Raw genomic sequence first — 19,098 nt, forward strand, 5'->3', positions numbered from 1 at the left:
ATTTCTATCATGATTACAAGTAGAGAGAACCTTTAATGTGATTGCCTTGCAGATAAGAAAATCCTTTCTCCTTTCTTCCCAGGGAGCTGAACTGAACTCAAACTTGTAAACAGTAGTTGTTTTAGTTTATTTTTATATATGAGAGCTCTGTTGCTCTTTGTCTGGAACACAGCCAATACAGCTTCACATACATCTGAAACAAGGTTGATTTAGTTCCCTGCTGCTTTCTTCTAATTGGCCAGTTAATGACTACAACTTCAGTATGATCTCTCTGGAAAGTTACTGAAAGGAATCACTCAGTAGTATTTCAAATACTCAGTGTGAAGCACTTAGATAAGTCTGAGGTGAATGTTGAGCATCATTTTCGGCTGATAGTTCATATAAGGTATATTAATTTTGTCATTGGTTGTCTGGGTCCAGTATAGGTAAGAGGAGTACTCAAATCATGACATCAGCTGTGTTCTTAACTTCTGTTTTAAGGTATTGTTGATTAATAGACAAATTCTGGAATTTCTTTTTATAACCACAACACTAACATTGGATTAATATGAGAAAATTAAAGGCAACTTCACCTCATCTAAATATCACAGGTTCCTAATGCTTACCTATATCCTGCTTCTGGAGACATTTTACTTCATTTAGGAAGAGTTTGAATGTATGCCACTTATCTTCCAACTGTTTATCTCACTGAATTTTAAGACCTAAAAATCAGCACAGTTGATTCCTATGTTTACAGTAATACTGTGTGGTTATGTCCTGCTACGTACTATCAAAGTTTCCAATGCTATGCCTAGAAAAAGAGAAGAGTGCAGAAAAGGATTCTGATCATAAAGAGAAGAATGAAGAAACAGGTAGAGCTGCTTTGATTATGCTATTGTGTGAGAATTCAGTCTAAATCCACTGTGCAGGATACAGTACAGTACACCAAACTGTTGTAAGTGACAGGAAAGAACTTGTCAGATCTGTGTACTTAATATTATATTATTGATAATATATATTATTGATACCTACTTCATGATGATAGTCTAAAATAGTCTAAAAAGTTGTTAACAAGAATATTGAAATTAAGGAGAAATATCTAATGTTTGTGTGGTTAAACCCCACTATGTTTTGGTAGTTCCTGAGCCTGGATAAATATGCCAGCTCTAAGCTTAGCTTGTATGTAAAAGCAAGTGGTCTTTTGAAATTTTACTGTAACAAAATAATTTTTATAACAGTATGTATCTTTTTAAATCTGTGTTAATAAGCTAACCCTGATGTACTTGCAGTCCATATTGTCTAGTGCAGTAATTACATATTTTGTTCCTACATGTGTAGATAAACCTTACTGGTTGCAGTTCTGTATCATAAGAAAATATTAATAAGTCAAATAGATGTTTTTAAATATTTTTGTTAGCAAGTTAATTCTTTACAGACTGGAGAGTGCCACTGGGCTAGCTATGGTATGTTAAAGAATGGGTTTTGGAAAGCTTTGTGATGAAATTACAAATCAGATCTTGCAACATGGTTTCTTTATTCTGAAATCACAGTCTGCTGGGGAAGTGGTAAGTGATTGTATGGTGATGATTTGTTGTTGCTACTTATACAGACTTTTGCTTTTGCTCAGTCTAGTTGAGTGTCCTTTAGCCAAACCCAACTCTGGCTCATTCTACTTCATTTTACCTCTGGGCTTGTATTGCTTCTGTGTACTTTATACTTGTTACTTGTAGTAGTATGATGCAACTTCCATTTCTAGTGTGGCTGCAATGTAGTACAGTAGATATACATGCTGCATTCTCAGAATAACTGTGCTGTGTTAAACAAGCCTGCAAAACAGCATGTGTGCATGCATGCACAACTTAGGCTAGTATGATTCTCAGTGGACCTGCTCATTTGCAAAATGCTCTGAGTGCCGACTAGCTGGTCTGCTCTCTTAAGGTTATTGACCCCTCCTTCTGCTTGTGAATATGACTCAATGATTTATTTCCCTCTCATTAACTCTTATTTAGAATTGTATAATGGCTTGAGTTGAAGAATGGACATCAGTTATTATCCAGTTCCAATGCTCTGCCATTGCAGGGCTGCCTCCCACCAGATCAGATTGTCCAAGGCCCTATCCAGCCTGGCCTTGATCACCTCCAGGGGTGGGACACCTGCTACCTCTCTGGGCAGTTTGTTTCAGTGCCTTACAACCCTCTGAATAAAGAATTTCCTCCTGATATTTAACCTAAATCTCCCCTCTTTTAGTTTAAAAATCTTCCTCTTTCTATTACTATGAAACTGTGTAAAAAGTCATTCTCTCCTGCTTGTGAGCCCCCCTCAAGTACTGAAAGGCTGCAGTGTTATCAACCTTGAGCCTTTTCTTCAGGCTGAACAAGCTCAACTCCTTCCTCTGTCATAGGGGAGGTGCTCCTAGTCCCTTACTGCAGATATTTAGAAATCTAAACTTGCTTGGGCATAGAACTGTGTTAAACAGACAGTTTTCTAGTACAATATCCTCAATATGAAAGGAAGATTGAATAAAGATCTTTATGGTGGGGTGGGGCAGTGATATGACACTGTATGTATTCCAGTTCTACCTGTGGAGTTCAGGAAAGCAATGTTAGTCTTTTTCTCCTCCAGATCAAAGAGTCAAAAACTTTGCTTTGTGTAGTGGTGCTCGTGTGGTCATGCTACTTGATGCCATTGCAGCCATTTGTACTGTTGTGCTATCTTTCTGTATGTAAATACAGTCTTTGTTCACATTCTGGCCTCTACCAGGAGATGAACTATGAATACCATTGTCCTAATTCTGTGATCCACAAATGTTGTTCTTCCTTGTAAAACAGAAAATAAGATTTTCTGAGAATATGTGAGTGCTTGAAGGTCAACACACGCATTTGTATAATGCTATGTGTTCCAAAATATTCTTCCATTGGAGCCCGGGAGATCTTTAGAGGTCATGGAAGATCAAAGTCATGCTTGAGACACTTCATTGAATATCTGTATATGCTTATTAAGTAATGGAAGGGTTCTTGTTTGAGAATTGATTTCTGAATACTGTTGCTATTTTAGCTGAAACTTGTTTTCCCTGGCTACTTCTGTTCTGTATTATGTCTGTACATGTGTCTGGCACAGGAAAGTGTTTGATCTTTTCTGTAGGTCATACAAGATGTTTGATGTCTTTTTGTTGACTTTTGAGTGTATGTAAATAAATGATAGAATCCCCTGTGGCCAAAAATGTCTTAACTTTAATGTATATCATTGTGGTCAATTACAACACAGCAAGCTGTGTTAAGTTTCTCTGTAATTATAAAAATCAAATATGTAACGTTTGTAATGAAAGGCAGATTTGTGAACTTTGTGGCAGTACACTGGCTCTGGAAGGATCCTGATTTCTCTGGCCAGTTAGAGCAAGAGGCAGCGGTGAATAAAAGAGTGGAGGTAAACAGATTCTAGGGAAGTTTACTCAACATATTACATTGTTTTCTGTGCAATTGCTTTAAAAGTCAAGTTTATCTGATTAATTACACAAAGTATTTAATAACATCCAGATAACTTTCAGTTACTTAATAAAATTTTCTCAGCTATTTTGTTGGCCTTCTATAGCCTATTGCAAAGTCAGTTTAGCTTGCTGGGGACTTGGGTGTAAATGCTGGGAAAAGTTTGAGTTTAATCTGATTTCGAGTACATTATTTCTCTCAGATGTAGTTTGCTTTCACTTTGAATATATTGAATGTTGTCACTATTAATTTTATGCTTTATGTTAAGGAAGTTAAAATGGGCACTCAATTAACTATTCACATTGAAGCAGAAAAGATCATGTGGTTCAAGAACAAAGCAACAGCACAGGTTCTTTCTCCAGTCATTTTCTGCTAGATTACAAGTGTTCTGATATGTTTATTTTTTACAATATTTATGGAAATTGTATGCTATTTATTTCAGATATAAATCTCAAAAAAAAAGTTGCAGTCCTCTAGCCTTTGAAGGTTATTTCTTCAGTTTAAAGAAAATCTCAGGAAGGCTGTTCAAAGAAAAACTTTGTAATGCTATGTTCAGTGTAACTCAAATAACCATCTGTGGTGTTAAATCATGTTTGGAGGTTTATACTTTAAGCTATCCAAATATCAGAAAATCCTAGAACATAACAACAAGAGGTGCAAAGCAGGTTTTATGACTTCTTTCTGTTTCTGTTGTTTATACAGGCCATTTGTATTCTTATGTTGGCAAAATTTTAAACATCCTTGCAGTTGAAGAGTTTTTGTTGCCTTTTGCATTCTGTGTAGATAGGGAACATGGGAGTAAAACTTACTCAGGCTTTGGACTTTTAACGTTTTTCATAATTGCATTTCCTATCTAGTTATTGTTTATTCCAGATTTCAGGTCTGTGTTTATTGAAAGAAATCGAAGTATTATCATTGACAAGTTAACATGCAAACAAATACAATGTGCTTAAACTTAGGTGACATTCCTGTGTTGTTATTTAAGGTCAAATGAAAACCTATGATAAAGTGGCATGGAGACACTGAAGACAGTGATTTATCACTTATTTACAACAGGTCTTGGTTTGCTCCATATGGTATGTAAAATCTCTGTAACGATGCTATCAGCTACAGTGAAAACAAGTAGCCTCAAGTGTTAATGGATTTGTTCAGGCTGTATAATGGCCAAGAATGAAAAATCTTCATATTCAAATATAAACTATCAGTACAACTCAATAGGATAGCATATTTTAATCTTCCTCATCTCTCTAGGATTAGAGTTTGTCTAGTTTCCTCAGCAAATTGTTTGTCTAAGGAGAGTCCTGTCAGAGTTCTGTAGAGGCAGTAGGAATTATAGTGCTTCCTATGAGGAAAGAGGCTTAGAACTCAATTTTTTTGGGAGACCACTTAAGTATTAAAAGCTTCCAAAAAGCAAACTTCATTGGAAGACTGAAGTATTTTCAAAATCCTTCTAGTACTTCGAAAAAAATTTGCATTACTTCAGAGTTGCGTAAGAATTACCTACATTGGAAATGTTGAAGAGATATTTAAGCTTTTTTTTTCTGAGATTGCTGCTTTTTTTTTTCACTGAGTAGTAACTGAATGGAAGAATAGGGGACTTGCATCTTAGAGGTGTACCCATTCAACTTTTTTTTTTTAAACACGGTACTTAGATGATATATTAGATGATACTGGCTGATATTGCAGAAAGACAGGATGCGTGTAGCTTGACAAAGTGAAGCTTAAGGATGGAATAGGACAAATGATTCAGCAGACAGACTGGGTCTCCAGAGATGAGTGTTCAGTTCTTGTTTAATTGTAGACTTCTTTTATGACTTTCTGGCAAGTCATGGAGTCTAGCTTGTGCCTTTGGGAGTACCTCTTTACAGACAAGGAACTGTCTCAGAAGGGTGTTGAAAATAAAATCCATTAAAGACTATGAAACTATACAGATGCCTTCAATATGCTGAAAGTTGACCATAGTTTCAGTATGTTTATTTCCTCAGAAAGTATGTCTAGTTTTTATGGATGATCGCCTTTCGTTCCGTGAAACAAGCTATCAATATTTTATGTGAGCCTGATGTTTTTCAAGGTTGGTGCAGTTTTCCAGGAATTGCTGTACCAATCTCAATGCCTACACCATAAAGATTTTAGCATCATAGAAATTATTTAAAGTACATTTGCAATTAATCTTACTTTTACTTACTATAACTCTGTGTTTTAACAAGTTTCACAACAATAGCATAGGCCAGTAACAGGACAAAAACTTGTCTGTGATCAAATGATTTGCTCAGTGATAATTATTACATCTTCTGTTGCTTATGGAGAATGTGGTTGGTATGAGCAAGAGATATATCCTGGTAACAGCAAAGCTCTTTTCTATCAATTCCTTGATCTCATTCCTCATTCACATCTCTTCTTCTTTCTTGTTGTCCTTCTAACTAGTCTAATCTTTTTAGGTTATTTTCTCATAGCGTCTCTATTCATGTATAAATGTCTGGCTACCTTCAGAGAGAAGTATTTTTGGTAAGAGGACAGAACAGAAGAGAAAATCAGAACTGCTGTGCTTAGACTATTTCCATTGTATTCAAGGATGTATGTTATATTCAGCTGAATTTGGCCAATCATTCTGTTGTGGTTGCATATACATTAAGGCATTTCACATGTATTTTTCAGGATATTCAGTGGAAATTCTTTTGGCAGTGATGACTTTCTATAGCAATAGAACTCTGGTTTATTGACTCCTGTGGTGAACTACTGGTTTAAAAAAAAAAAAAAAGACCTTCAGTTTGTGCTGCATGTTGCATGCATCTTTTGTTACTTGTGAAATGACATTGTACAGTCTGCAAGCTTTTTCAAGTATAGTTATTCTGCTTGGGTCACCAGCAAAAATTCTGAATTGAAATCACTAGGCAACATTTTCAACCACATGATGGATAATGGAAACTTGTGTTCATTGCACCAGTTTTTCCCCATAGAGCTGGTTGTGCTTTAATGAGGAGAAGGGAAACTTCACGGTGATGGCTATCAGCTCCTTCAACTGCATGATTCTTCTGCAGGATAGTGTAAGGGTTGTGTGTGCATATGCTGGGATTTTAACTGCATCAAATACTTTACTGAAAGCTTAACCAAACAGTGTATAATGCTGATACAGAGTATTAGATGTGCATCTCTAATATGACCATCTGTTGAGAACTGTAGCAGTTTTTTCAAAAGCTGCCCTCAGTACAGACATCAGTCTATTCGTCCACCTCTGTTTCAGATCTTCTAACATTTTGCATTCAAAAACTGCAAGAGGAAAGGAGAAATGTTTCAATATCCGTAGCTTCATTTAAAACAAGAAATAAATAAAAAAAATAACCGCACGCTTCCAGTTCAGAAATTGTTAAAAATATCTTTACTCAACATTCAACATTTTCTGGTGTAACACTTGACCACACTTTTGTTTTCCCCTTCTCTGAGTAACCCCTGGCCTTGCTAACACCTATTTCCTACCTCATGTATTAAAAATACAGATGCTGAGGTTATTTTCTTAGTATATTTTTCTGACATCAGACCTGTGAATTTATCTACTGGCTATTTCTTGAAAGGCACAAAAGGGCTTTTGTGGAGGGAGGATCGTGAGTTACTTTTGATGCTTTCAACAGCTGTGGACCAGAAGAGATCCTCTGTTGTAAAGGTCCTTTCAGGTGCTAAGGGAAAGCTGAAAACAAAGATCATGACACAGGAGGGCAGAGCAGGTCAGAGCACTGAGCTTGGGTGTTCGTTGCAGTCCATGTGGACAGTTTCCACCTACAGTATACTCCAAATGCTGTCGACAGGGTCAAACTTTGATGCTCCTTTTGGAGAATCTCATGAAGAAAACTAACTAGTTCTTTGCAAAAAGAATCCTGGGATTGCTATTTTATCTGATGATCAGTCATGCATTTGTCATAAATGTGTGATATCCTCCCCTGTATGACGTAGTAAGTTGTTTAGTTATTAAACTTCTGAATTAACATTTATTACATTAAAGTTGTGATTGTCAAAATGATCAAGATGTATTTTGTGTTAACCAAGTTCTGGTTTGTATTCTTATTTACTTGTTAATTTGCAAATAAGAACTGAATGGTCTCCCAGGTTCTTAATGGGAATTAGTAGTCTCTTGACTGCAATAATATTGCAGACCACTGTCATTCCCTAAGGTCACTTGTGACTTCAGAAGCATCTGTGTGTAGTTGGTGTAAGCTTGGGTGGCTGGCATTGGTGAAAGGAGGCTCACCTTCCCTGTTGCCATGGGGCAGGAGGAAGTGGAATATGGCAGTGTGGGAGAGCACATGATGTCTGTTGCTGACTGTAAGTCCTGGGTGCTGTTGCATAGGGTTAGGAGAGAGCCATCAGGCTCCTGCAGTGGACAGTGAGGATCTGCTGACTGCTAGCAATGAGGTGCATGCTCTCTCCTCTGTCCTTACCACTGAGAACCTGTAGTCCTGCTGTGTTTCCAGCTGAGGAAAGAAGGGGCCTTCTGGGGCATATCATTTTTCATTTCCTTGCTTGCTTCTGCTTGTTATGCAGCAGACTTAATGAAGTCCTAGGAGCCAGGCCCACATCCCCGCCTAGCCTTGTCCCCTCTGAGTTGCTCAGTGCTAGGGCTGCTCTGTGCCTGGCTGCAGTGATGTAAAATGGGATAGACCCTAGCAAATAAGGCCAGTTGTGATGGAAGTGCCCTGACAGTGGCTGTGCAATTTTGTGTTTGCTTTACTTACTGGAGTAGAATGAAAATATAAGGCTAATGAACAGCATGCTGGCTTTGCTCACATTCTATGCAGTTGTGTGAGGTCTGCAACATGGCATTCAGAGCTATTGATTGTGTAGTGTTTTAGTTACAGTTTAATTTTTGAGAGATTATCAGCTACAGAAATTGTCTATAATGTGTTGGGGCACCATTCAGATATGCAAGACCAGCAGTTTGTAGAATTGGTGATGTGTGTAAAATACATAAGGATTATAATGAGAACTTCATTGCTGTACCTAAAATTTTGCAGGTTGTGAGAATTAGCATTTAAGTACAGCAGCTTCATACTGAGAACCTATAGCTCTTGCTGAGAGTGATCTCCACATAAGCAAACTCATTAAAATCCACTATTGGTGAAAATAAATAAATTTCTCATTTCAGAGAAAGAGGATAAAGCATGTATTACTTTCCTTCCAGTGAGGATACAAAGGGAGTATTATAAACACATGTTGACTGTCCATATGGGCTGTATGTGTTGATTTTTACCCCTGTTCTGCCACCAGCTGATCTGTCTTGCTGAGATCTGAATAGGTTGCAGTGTTATCCATATTTGCATAGCTGAACTTGGTATAAATTACAGTAAAAAAAATAAAAGATTACTTGCTATAACCATTTAGCTTTCTTCCCTTATAACTGCCATACAAAAGCCACTATTTCCAAGAACAGTATTTTAAATTGTTTGATTTGTAAAAATTCACTGGATTCAAACTTTCCAAGTGGTAGGAGTGCTTGCTTTTGTACTTCAGGGAGGGGCAAGGTCCTCAACACTGCTGTGCAAAAGTAGACTTTGTTAGTAGTGAACTGTAGACCCACCTGTAGTCTGGCTTCATAGGTTTTGGAAACTTTAGGTTTCCTTGCATGTGAAATCACTTTCTTTGAGGGCCATTCTAAGTTTTCTTTTAATTCTCTTCTTGATTGCAGATTGACTTGGAGCCAGAAGGGAGAGTGTATGTCATCATAGACCTTTCAGGATCGTCAGGTGAAGGTAGGGACTTTGACAATTTTTTCTTATTCCTTAATGAATGGAGTCTTCCAAGGGCCTCAACAACAGACATATTAGATGATTGTGTGAATGCCTTCTTAATCTGTATAGGCTTAAGGTGAAGTGAACATATTTTAATGTAAATGCTTTTGAGTCAATAAGCAGTTCCAGTTTGTCTTAACCTGTAAATCATTGCTGGTAAGAATACCAACTGAAAGTACAGTAATGAGATGAAAGTAGTTTTGAATTATGTAAGGTGTTTTTCTGCTGTTTAGTTGTGATCACAGTCAGGTGGCATGTGACAAGAATAAGGGAGTTCATGAAGGAATGATATATATTGGTCATGTTATAAATGGCAACCTGACCTGCTGAATGAGGATGTCTGTCTTGTATTGAATGATTTTAAGTGATATTGTCTTAACAACTTCCCTGAGTAGCTTATAGAGATCAGCTAAGCAAGCTTCAAAATACTTAAAGAAGTTTAATGTAAACCCTGACAATTGAAAATGGTATGAAAATTATTTTGCCTGGCGCAGTTAAGATACAGTAGAAGAATATTTTATGTATTTGTTCTATGTAATAACACTGTTCTAACCAATTACTACTAGTATCCTGCAAGAACATATACTGCACTAAATCCTGAAAATTTAAAACAAAGTATTTAGACTTTGCCTTTTTTTCTGCTTCTTATCTTTATATTGTAGTAGAAGCTGTCACTTTAATAGCATTTGCTAGATCTTTTATTAATGTAGCAGTTAGTAGAATAACAAAAATGTGGTTAATGGTATTGGTTTGTAAGATGTGTTGGCAAGTAGATGCTCTTCCAGGCTTCTATTTATACTTCATTGATACCCAGGCAAGCACAGCATTACTATTCCATTGAAGGATGTGTTCAGGTGTGTTGGACTATCAAAAGACAGAAGAATGATGTTTTGTTGTACTTCAAGTATTATTTAAAACTCTTCAAACTTTTACTTGGGGGGGGGGAAAAGGTTATGGTAATGTTTCCTATGTTATGTGATGCATTACCCCTATGACAACTTGCAGGTACTTAAAAAGAAATTTGCAGAGCTGACTTTGTTTTACAACGTTAGCATTGAAGGGGAGCATGAAAGCAGGAGAACTTGCATGGAAATAGGCCTCTGAGGAAAAAAACTTGTGAAATGTTATCATATGGGAAGACTGAGACTTTAATTAGGGTCATTTTGGTAGAACCCTAGAGGAGTTGCTTTGCTTAAAAAATGCAGTAGAAGTAGTTCTAGGGTTTTCCCACTGAATTTGAGTAACCATGGAAAAGTTTAGTGTAGAAGCACTGCAAAATTCTCTAGAAAAGCTATGGTTTTCCTCATAAGTGAAAGTGGACTAGTTTTGTGCTGCACTTTCTAAACTTGTTTTATGATGTTATGTTAGCAACACTATGAAATTCTTTTTTTAGATGGCTTTATTAAGGCTAAGGCCTATCTAACTCTGAAAATATCCTCTTGCTTACTGTCTTAAATAAAGCATCTAATTCAACATAGCCAGTGTGCAATATAACATTGTTTGCTCTGTAGTAAGCAAACATTCACACTGAATCTGACTTAGTCTTTTTCAAAAATACCAATTTAATTTGATCTCTCGATATACATATCTAAATATTCATGTAAATAGAGTACAACCAACATAGGCTGCTCCATAACTGATGCCTCCCGTTTATTTCAAATGGAAGCTACAGCTGATACAGAGAAAATAACTATTGAATAGAACAAATACTGAGCTATAGAACAGCATTTTTGAAAATAAGTCAACAGTGCTAGCCGTGCATTTTTATCAGTAATGAACAGGAGTCTATATGGCATTCTCATAATACCTGCAACAGCAGAGATGCCCCTCTATCACTTTCACCACCATTGAAACATATCACCCACTGTCTCACTGTGCTCATATCCACTATTTGATCTCTGTAAATGTTCAAGTGTCAGTGAATGCCAGTAGGTGCCATTTTTATACATGGAGGAATTCAATGACACATTTGCTTCATAGTTGCTTCCATGTCAGTTGACATGTTGTCAGACTGTACCTCTGCTGCGCTATGTCCCATGACAGTGAAATACAACAGAATATTGGTTGTATTCTACTTCTGTGCCAACTTCTACTGCTGTACCGCCAACATCCATCTCTGATGTTGTGGGCCATCATAAAATTGGAGACAGTACTTTTAGAGCAACCTTTATTTTATTTCAGTGATGCTGTTCATTTCAGCTGATCCGTATATTCTGAATGTGAAAGGAGCCTAGGTTAGACTAAAATCACGACTTCTGGCTGGCTAGTGTTGGTTGAGCTATTTACTACTCATTATCTAATTTGTTAGCCAGAGTCTTGGTTTTGAATTTGTCATCACTGCAGAGTCTCAGAGCAAATAGCATTCTCTTCCTGCTTCATGGATCTTAACATAAAGCTACAAGGGCTTTTTAAATACAAATAAAAAATCTTAAATATTTTTAAGTTTTAGTTATTACTGGCAATAGACTTCAAAATTTGGTGGTATCCCAGAGCTTGATGCTTCAGTCTATTCAGGCAGAATTCTCTCCAAGTTTTCCCAATAGCAGAATGTGATGGGCAATGGAATGATGTCTAGGTCTACATCTAAATTCACCTACTCTTTACAAACATACAATTTGGGATTTTAAGCATTGCGAAGTAACTGTCATTAAGTAGGAAGCCATAGGAACTGCAGACTGTCATCCAAACATGTAAAAGTAACAAGCAAATCAGAAAGGCACTTAATGGAACTTATCCAAGATTAAAAGTACCTGTAACTGAGAATGTGCACAACACTTTCAAGTAGGAATTATGTGCCCTATATCCTGCTAGGTCTCTTCCTGAGCATTTAGAATCTTAAGCTACATTTACAGAAGCAGTTAATGTTTATCCGTGTGATTAAGAACCCAAGCTTGCCAGGTTTTAAAATATATGGCTCTATAAAATAAATAGTATATTCTCAGATGTTGCCTATTGAATCTTCTAAGTCCTATTATTATCGCTGTTTCACATAAGATTCTTGAGGGTGGGGGGAAAGGCAGTTTAGGGAAAAAAAAACCCTTACAGCAATAATTTGAGTGGGGAAAACAATCATACTGAATGTTTCTTGGTGTTTTTTTTAAGATGGTCATAGAATGGGCAATAAAAAAAAAGACATCAGCTATTGAGATGTAGTGTACTCTTAGAAACTAATATTGTCTAGTAATTCTGTGCGCTGCAAATTGAACTTGCGTATATAATATAAAAGGAACAATTTTCTAATTGCCAGCTTTCAGTAACGTCGCTTCAGTTATCTGTCACTTCTAAAAGATTTTAAGATAGATATCCAAGTTCTGCTTTGGTAAATTAGATTAATCCATTAATATGGGCAAAAAGCTTTGGCTGCATTTAAATTGTCTTTAAGAACCAACAGCCCTAATTCTGAACACGAGCACCTATGTGAATAAACTGCTACATAAATTAGCTTTTTTCGTGTAAAATCCTAAATGATGGATGAAGAAACATTCTTGCTTGTAGTATATTCTTAATAGTTTAAGCTTTTTACTTGATATTTACAGAAAACATTATTACCGTATGCCTCTTAAAATTAAATTGCCCTATAATCACAGCTGCCAGATTGCTCATCCCTTGGCGCTACTTTCAGTTCTATGGTAAAATAACAAAAACAACTCATTGTTATAAGCTGACTTCTTCAGCAAAAATACACAACTTCTTCCAACTCTAAGTGAAATCATTCATGGACTTTCATCACTTGGGTTGTGTATAGAAAAAGATGGAAATGTGAGAGATTACAAAAGGACGTAAGGGGTACTTCTTCCTCTCCTCATCGCATTGCTAGACTTACTGAGACTGTTAGATACTGGTATGGACATCTGAAATGTGTTTTTAAAATACTGAAAGAAGGCTTGAGTTGTTGGATTTGCTACTTGCAGTTTTTCACTTACTCTGAAGGCAAGCTACAACCCACAGGCACTTATAGAGCATTGTCAGCTTCTCTTTCCACTTCCTATATTGTGAAATTACCTTTAGAAGCTGTCTAGAGAAGTAGCTGTACTGCAGCAGTAAAACCACGCTTCTCGAGTGAGCTGCCTAAAAAGCCCAGTGATTTAGACTGCTCTCCACTGGATATCTTGCAGCAATTTCAACTCTTTTCAAATCTCAAAGTATTTGGATTTGTAATAAAAATGGCATTTTCTAGAACTTGTTCCCGTTCATTTGTAGAAGTTGAAGCACAAAAGGGTTGGAAAACACAAATATTCAAGTCTGGGAACTGGAAGACAAGCTACCAAAAACTCAAACAAGCCCAACAAATGTTTTTATCATCTTTTTTTTAATTAATACTGTTTTGAAGTTTGCTTGTAGCTTTGGAGTGTTTGTTGTGTGCTGAGAGGGAGGATGAGCAGTTTTTTCTAATTCCATAGTAGAAAATGTCTGGCCCACATATGGAAAATATAATGCTAAATCAACTGTTTATTTCACTGAAGATGATGTTCACTAAATTTAGGATTTCAAATTTCATGCGAAAACTCAAATAGTTTGTTTTCCAAACCAATCCTGAAAAATGCTTAGCATGTTTTGCTGATGTGGATATGGAAAGAAGGAGAGCAAGTATTTATATATTTCCCAATTAGGTGGCAATACTCCATTGGTAAGGGAGTAGGAACTAAGATCCCTTCTAATCCTATCCATTCTATATCTATTTTCCTAACAATTGTGGCACAGCTCCTTACACTCTCTGTACCAAAACTGATCAGCAAGGTTATTTACCTTTTAGATACTTATTTAATTTGAAACAGCTCTGTGCATTGAGAGTAAATACGCATTTTTTTCCCCATGGATGCAAACAGCTGTGCCAGTGAAAAATTGCCAAGTATGGATACAAAATAAAGTATCCACTCATAGATTAAATTAAATATAACAGTTAATTAGTAAAGTCCATTTATACAAATATTTCATTATTATTTTAGCGTTTCTATTGGATTTCTTAAAATGTCGACAAATAACTGTCTGCTGAGAACTTCAAAGGATATTTTTAAAAGAAAACCCTTTGGTCAAACAGGAAAAAATGTAGCTTCTGTAGGCCTGACAAAGTATGCAATAGTATTAATTGGATTTTTTTACTTCATTGATATTTGTACTGCACAAAATGCAAGCACATAGGATCTTTATTAAAGAATAAGCACTTCTAAAATCTGCCAGATGTTTTGCCGAACTTGCAAACAGTCAAGTTTGCTATTAACCAAACATCTGGTAACTCCACTTTATATGCATATATACACACATATAGTGTATATATGTAGTTCTTAGAAAGGTGCTAATGGTAGATAAGCTTGTAAGTAATTCTGAGTTCGTTGCAGACTCTGTAATTAATACAAAGGCTTTAATCTTACATCTTTGGCTTCTACTGGGGCTATGGATGAGAGTGTCTCTGCATATTAGTCTTTGAGTGAGCAAGAGGCTCTTACAAAACATGCAGACTGTTTCTTCATTGCTGATCCATGTCCAAGGTCATATTGATTTTCTATACTAATTCAGTGTTGCTGTAGCACAGACATTATTTCTAGGCTGAAGTGCACTCATTGACATTTTTATTGACATGCTTGTCAGTACTTTTTTTATCTGTTTTAATGCTTATAAAGTTTTGAGCATGAAATTTTCTGAATGATTTCAGAAATGTTTAAGAGCTAGCTATTTGAGGTCCAAATACAATCTGAATGTTTAAAACGTAAGTAATACGATGACATTGTGATTTGATTCATTAACTGATATAGCAGATGGACATCAAATGGGTGAAAGGTAAATTGCTTGAGGAATGATTAAAAACATTTTCAATAAACTCAGTTTTATATAGTCTGAAAGACAGATGCTGCTATATTTAAAACTTGTGACCTCGTTGCTGCATTTGTCATTGTGGATTTCTTTTCTCTTCAGAATTATTGGCTCATATGTTATATACACCGGTTACTTATGGTAGTTCTCTATCAACTTAGAAATTAAGTTCCATTTGTAACATGTCAGTATTGAATCAATAAATGCAGAATGACTTGTAGAATAACCTTGACAGGCTGTTAGGTTTATTCTACCTGTATTTATTATAGACAATAAGTAATAATTTAAGAACTATGCAAAATTTTTTCCACTTAGAGTGTGTTATCAGTTGTGATGATCATTAATCATTGTTAGATGCTCAAATTCACATTATAAAAATATCTTTCTACACATTTACAGATTCCTCACTTCAGAGTGGGAAGTTAAATTAAAAAAAATGCCACAGTTCATACTGAAGGTGGTAGATACTGCTGAAAGCAGCCTTTTGTAAATTCTGGGCAATGTCTACAAGTCACATACTCACAAAAGGTTACATCTTCAAGTACATTCTTCTGTTCAGATTAATCTGTTTCTAAGGTATTTATATTTCACAGGATAAAGAACTTGAGATTGTGTTTTACAATAAAGCCTGTTAGGTGAAATAATGGTAGAATTTCATGAATACAAATGACCTTGTGTAGGTTGATTTGGCTTTTTGTGTCGATATTCAACAGTATCCTTAGACTTCAGACTCCATCAGGTTATGCATTCAACATATAAGGCAAAATATGAGTAGAAGAAGTTTCCCAGTTCTTTAATGTGTTTACTCAAAGGCTTTTGTTTTTGCTAGTGCAAATGTTGCTGATTGGCACACGGTCTAGCAGAATCTATGGAGTAGTGACCCATAACCCACATATTTATGGTAAAAACCAGGAAAATAATCTGAGTCACTTAATAATGAAAGAGATATAAAGGATAAGAGTATCAGAGTAGTGAAGATGCTGCTTGATGTCCATGTTTAATTGAAATTGTTTACCTAGATTCAGCGAACCACTAGAACATCATACTTTTGGACTGTGGCTTTTTTTCTGAGAGTTAAAATAATCTGGAACAATCTGAACAAGACCAAACTGAATTTGCAGTGCTAATGTATGGTGTCTGACTACAGTCACTTGACTCAGGTAGATTTATGAGTTAGAACTTTTCCACTCCTGCAGCTTCCCCATTAAGGTAAGTTTTGTGCTTGGGGATATAAACTTTGTAGTGACTGTATTTTATCTTTTCTCTTTTGACGAAAAGCAAAATACATAACCAGAGAAACCAGGCACTAATTTGCTCCCCTCTGTTCTCTCAGTGTGCAGGATTCTGCTTACAGTCATTTTACTCAAAGGTAGAACACTACAGTGTTTTCAGTTTTCCTCCACTATACTTTCTCGTTTCATAGAAGCAGAGCAAGTAGTAGTGTGCAAGCCAACTTATATAACCAGAATTTCTGTTTTCAAAATTCATTATACAGAATTCATTATATACTGTGCTAGCTGAGTGCCTATTTCCTTTGAAGCTTTGGTTTTGTGTCACTAGGATTTGGGGATTTTTTCCTCTTCAACTGTTCATGGATTTTAGCACCAAAAGATCAGAACTTATTCAAACCACAGATGAGGCAAAAAATATAAAACCAAACACATGAAAGAAGCTTAAATTCTAATTTATGAAACTTTTCTTTTGCTATGCTTTCTTTTTCTCCTCTTAGAGAGTATAAATCAAAATTATTACTCATGTCCTCTCTGTTGGATTTTATTTGATTTATTCTTCAAATTTTTCTGTTCAAGTGTGAAAGCTTATTTCAAGAATGAATTTATTTTTTATTCTAGATTTTGTTCTTCCCCTTTTTGGAGCTATTCACCTATTTTATGACAATATTTACAACTGTAGGAGATCTTTGTTCTGCCAGATCATGCATTTCTAGTCAGCTGTTGTAAAGCAAGCAAACAAAAACCAGCTGGGTTTCTTGAGGACTTTGTTGCTTATTAGTTAACAAATTTTTATTAAGAGTAATATTACAGCTATTATAAGGGAAATGTGTACTTTTATACTGAAATAGAAAACAGTTATGATTCTCAAATAGAAAATTTGTGAAAACTTCTGAAATAAATAGTCTTAACTTAACCTAACAGATTTGGGAAAGCTGTTTAATGTCAGTAGGAAATTATTCACCACTGTTAGAGAAGTTATATGTATTTTATGTAACAGGTACATGCCTGTTGTTAATCAAATGACAACAGAATCAAAGGAGGACAAATGAAATAATACTGTGGCAGTGCATGTAGACTTCTTTGCACTCTCAAGTTAGGCTGTCCTCAATAATGGCACAGGAATTTGGTTAGGAAAATGAACGTTACAGACTGACTAGATCTCTTTAAAGAAATTAATGCAAATGTGGATCAGTACTCGGTGACAATTCAGTCTTTTGATGCACTGTACTTCTGAACTGTACTGCTCAGTGAACAGGCACTCTTAAGGGTGCTCATGCAGTTTTTGTGGCAAGCACCTTCCCAGTGAACGTTTCTGCATGGATTTATAGCCATCCCTTGGAACACATCCAGCTAGCTGATGGAACATCTGGTAAGGATTGTGCTTGTAATAGGCCCTTACTGTACAAAGCTGGCTTGAGTTTTTCAGGCAAAGATCGATGACCTTTTCTTGGCAGGCTTCTAGCTGTTTGCCAAAACAAGTGTTTTGCAGAAAGCAAGACAAGGGGAGTTTTAAAGGCTCATTTGCTGTAGAGACTCCTGTAAGAGTTTGTACTTCAAGGAAAATTATGTAAGACTGTAAAAGTAAATAAGAAATAGTAAATCATACATGTATCATAATCTGAAATGATATCTATCTTATCTCCACTTGTGTTACATGCCTTTGGTGTTGCTTTTTTCTTACAAAATTACTCAAGACCATTGGACTAAGTTGGGTTTAATATTACCACTGCATACACTCAGGATTTTTTTTAAATGTGAAAACTACCAGATCAAAAACTGTACTGGTGTTTTTGTATGTAAAGAAAACACAGACTAGTAACAAGATTTAGAATAGAAATATGGTTTCTGAAACCTGTATTTGTCTAGCTATTTCATAAGACATGATAGGTATAGATTAATCCATCACTCATTGTTTGGGATGGCAGATGATGTGAAAATACATTAATATTGTAGTTTATATGCATGTTTTTATTTCGCAGTTCCTTTGTTTTGTGTTCTATGAAGTGCAGCAATGCCTATGCTCTGTTAAGATTTTGTTTTCTTGCTCTACCTAGTTGCAGTTGTTGCAGTAGTGTTCTCTCAATCAGTCTTCACCTGTTTGCTCTCCCCCTCAGTAATAGCGATCGCTGTTTATTGTTGAGAAATATTACAGCTTAGTCCATTCTGATTGATTGGTCAGGAGATTCATATATGTGGTATTGCACAAATTAAAGATGACTTTAACTCTATTCCTGACCATTCCATGTATTCATGTGGAGGTTTTGAGGATGTTAACATTCCTTTACATATTAACCAAATCTTATTGTCTTCAGCATAGTCTAAAAATCTAATCTTGTATTATTAATTTGAGATTTTTGGTAATGAAAACAGATGGAGTCTCAAAACTATATATTTTAAGTATAGTCTTGAAAGGTTTAAGTACAGCTGGAAATGGTGAAATGAGTTTAGGAATGTTCCTTTCAATAAAGGTTCAAAATTTGCATGTATTTGAATATTTGTTCCATGAATTCTTTGAAAATAAGCATAAAAGAAAGAATGGTAATATACTGAGTGGAGGTAAAGCATTTTTTGTGTTCTAAAAGCTATTTCAAAGAATCATTTAGCTGGAAAGTACTATCATTGTTTCTTAGATTATAGCCTCTTAGACTTCTTAGAAATAATAAGCAGGTGGACTAAAAGATGGCTGCATTAACTGTGCTCATTTGCCACAGGATTTTAAACCATTACAGCCTTTTGCACTTTAGGTTTAGGGAAAATGAACGGTATTCGAAACCTGTGGTGCATAATTTGGAATTTTAGTAAAGAAACTTCCAGAGGAAA

The 19,098-nt window shown here is 35.8% G+C and overlaps 1 protein-coding gene across 1 annotated transcript in view; it reads left to right on the plus strand.

The window, feature by feature from the left end:
• Positions 1-19,098, plus strand: part of PRKCE (protein kinase C epsilon) — a 272,383-nt gene that overhangs the window by 84,125 nt on the left and 169,160 nt on the right. Inside the window, exon 2 of the mRNA XM_065754869.1 lies at positions 9,136-9,199. Within this exon, the coding sequence (XP_065610941.1) occupies positions 9,136-9,199 (64 nt within the window). The remainder of the gene's footprint in view (positions 1-9,135; positions 9,200-19,098) is intronic.

This window comes from Cyrtonyx montezumae, unplaced genomic scaffold (genome assembly GCF_038088225.1).
Source record: "Cyrtonyx montezumae isolate F1298 unplaced genomic scaffold, pur_monq_1.0 scaffold_0, whole genome shotgun sequence".
Classification (NCBI taxonomy): Eukaryota; Metazoa; Chordata; class Aves; order Galliformes; family Odontophoridae; genus Cyrtonyx; species Cyrtonyx montezumae.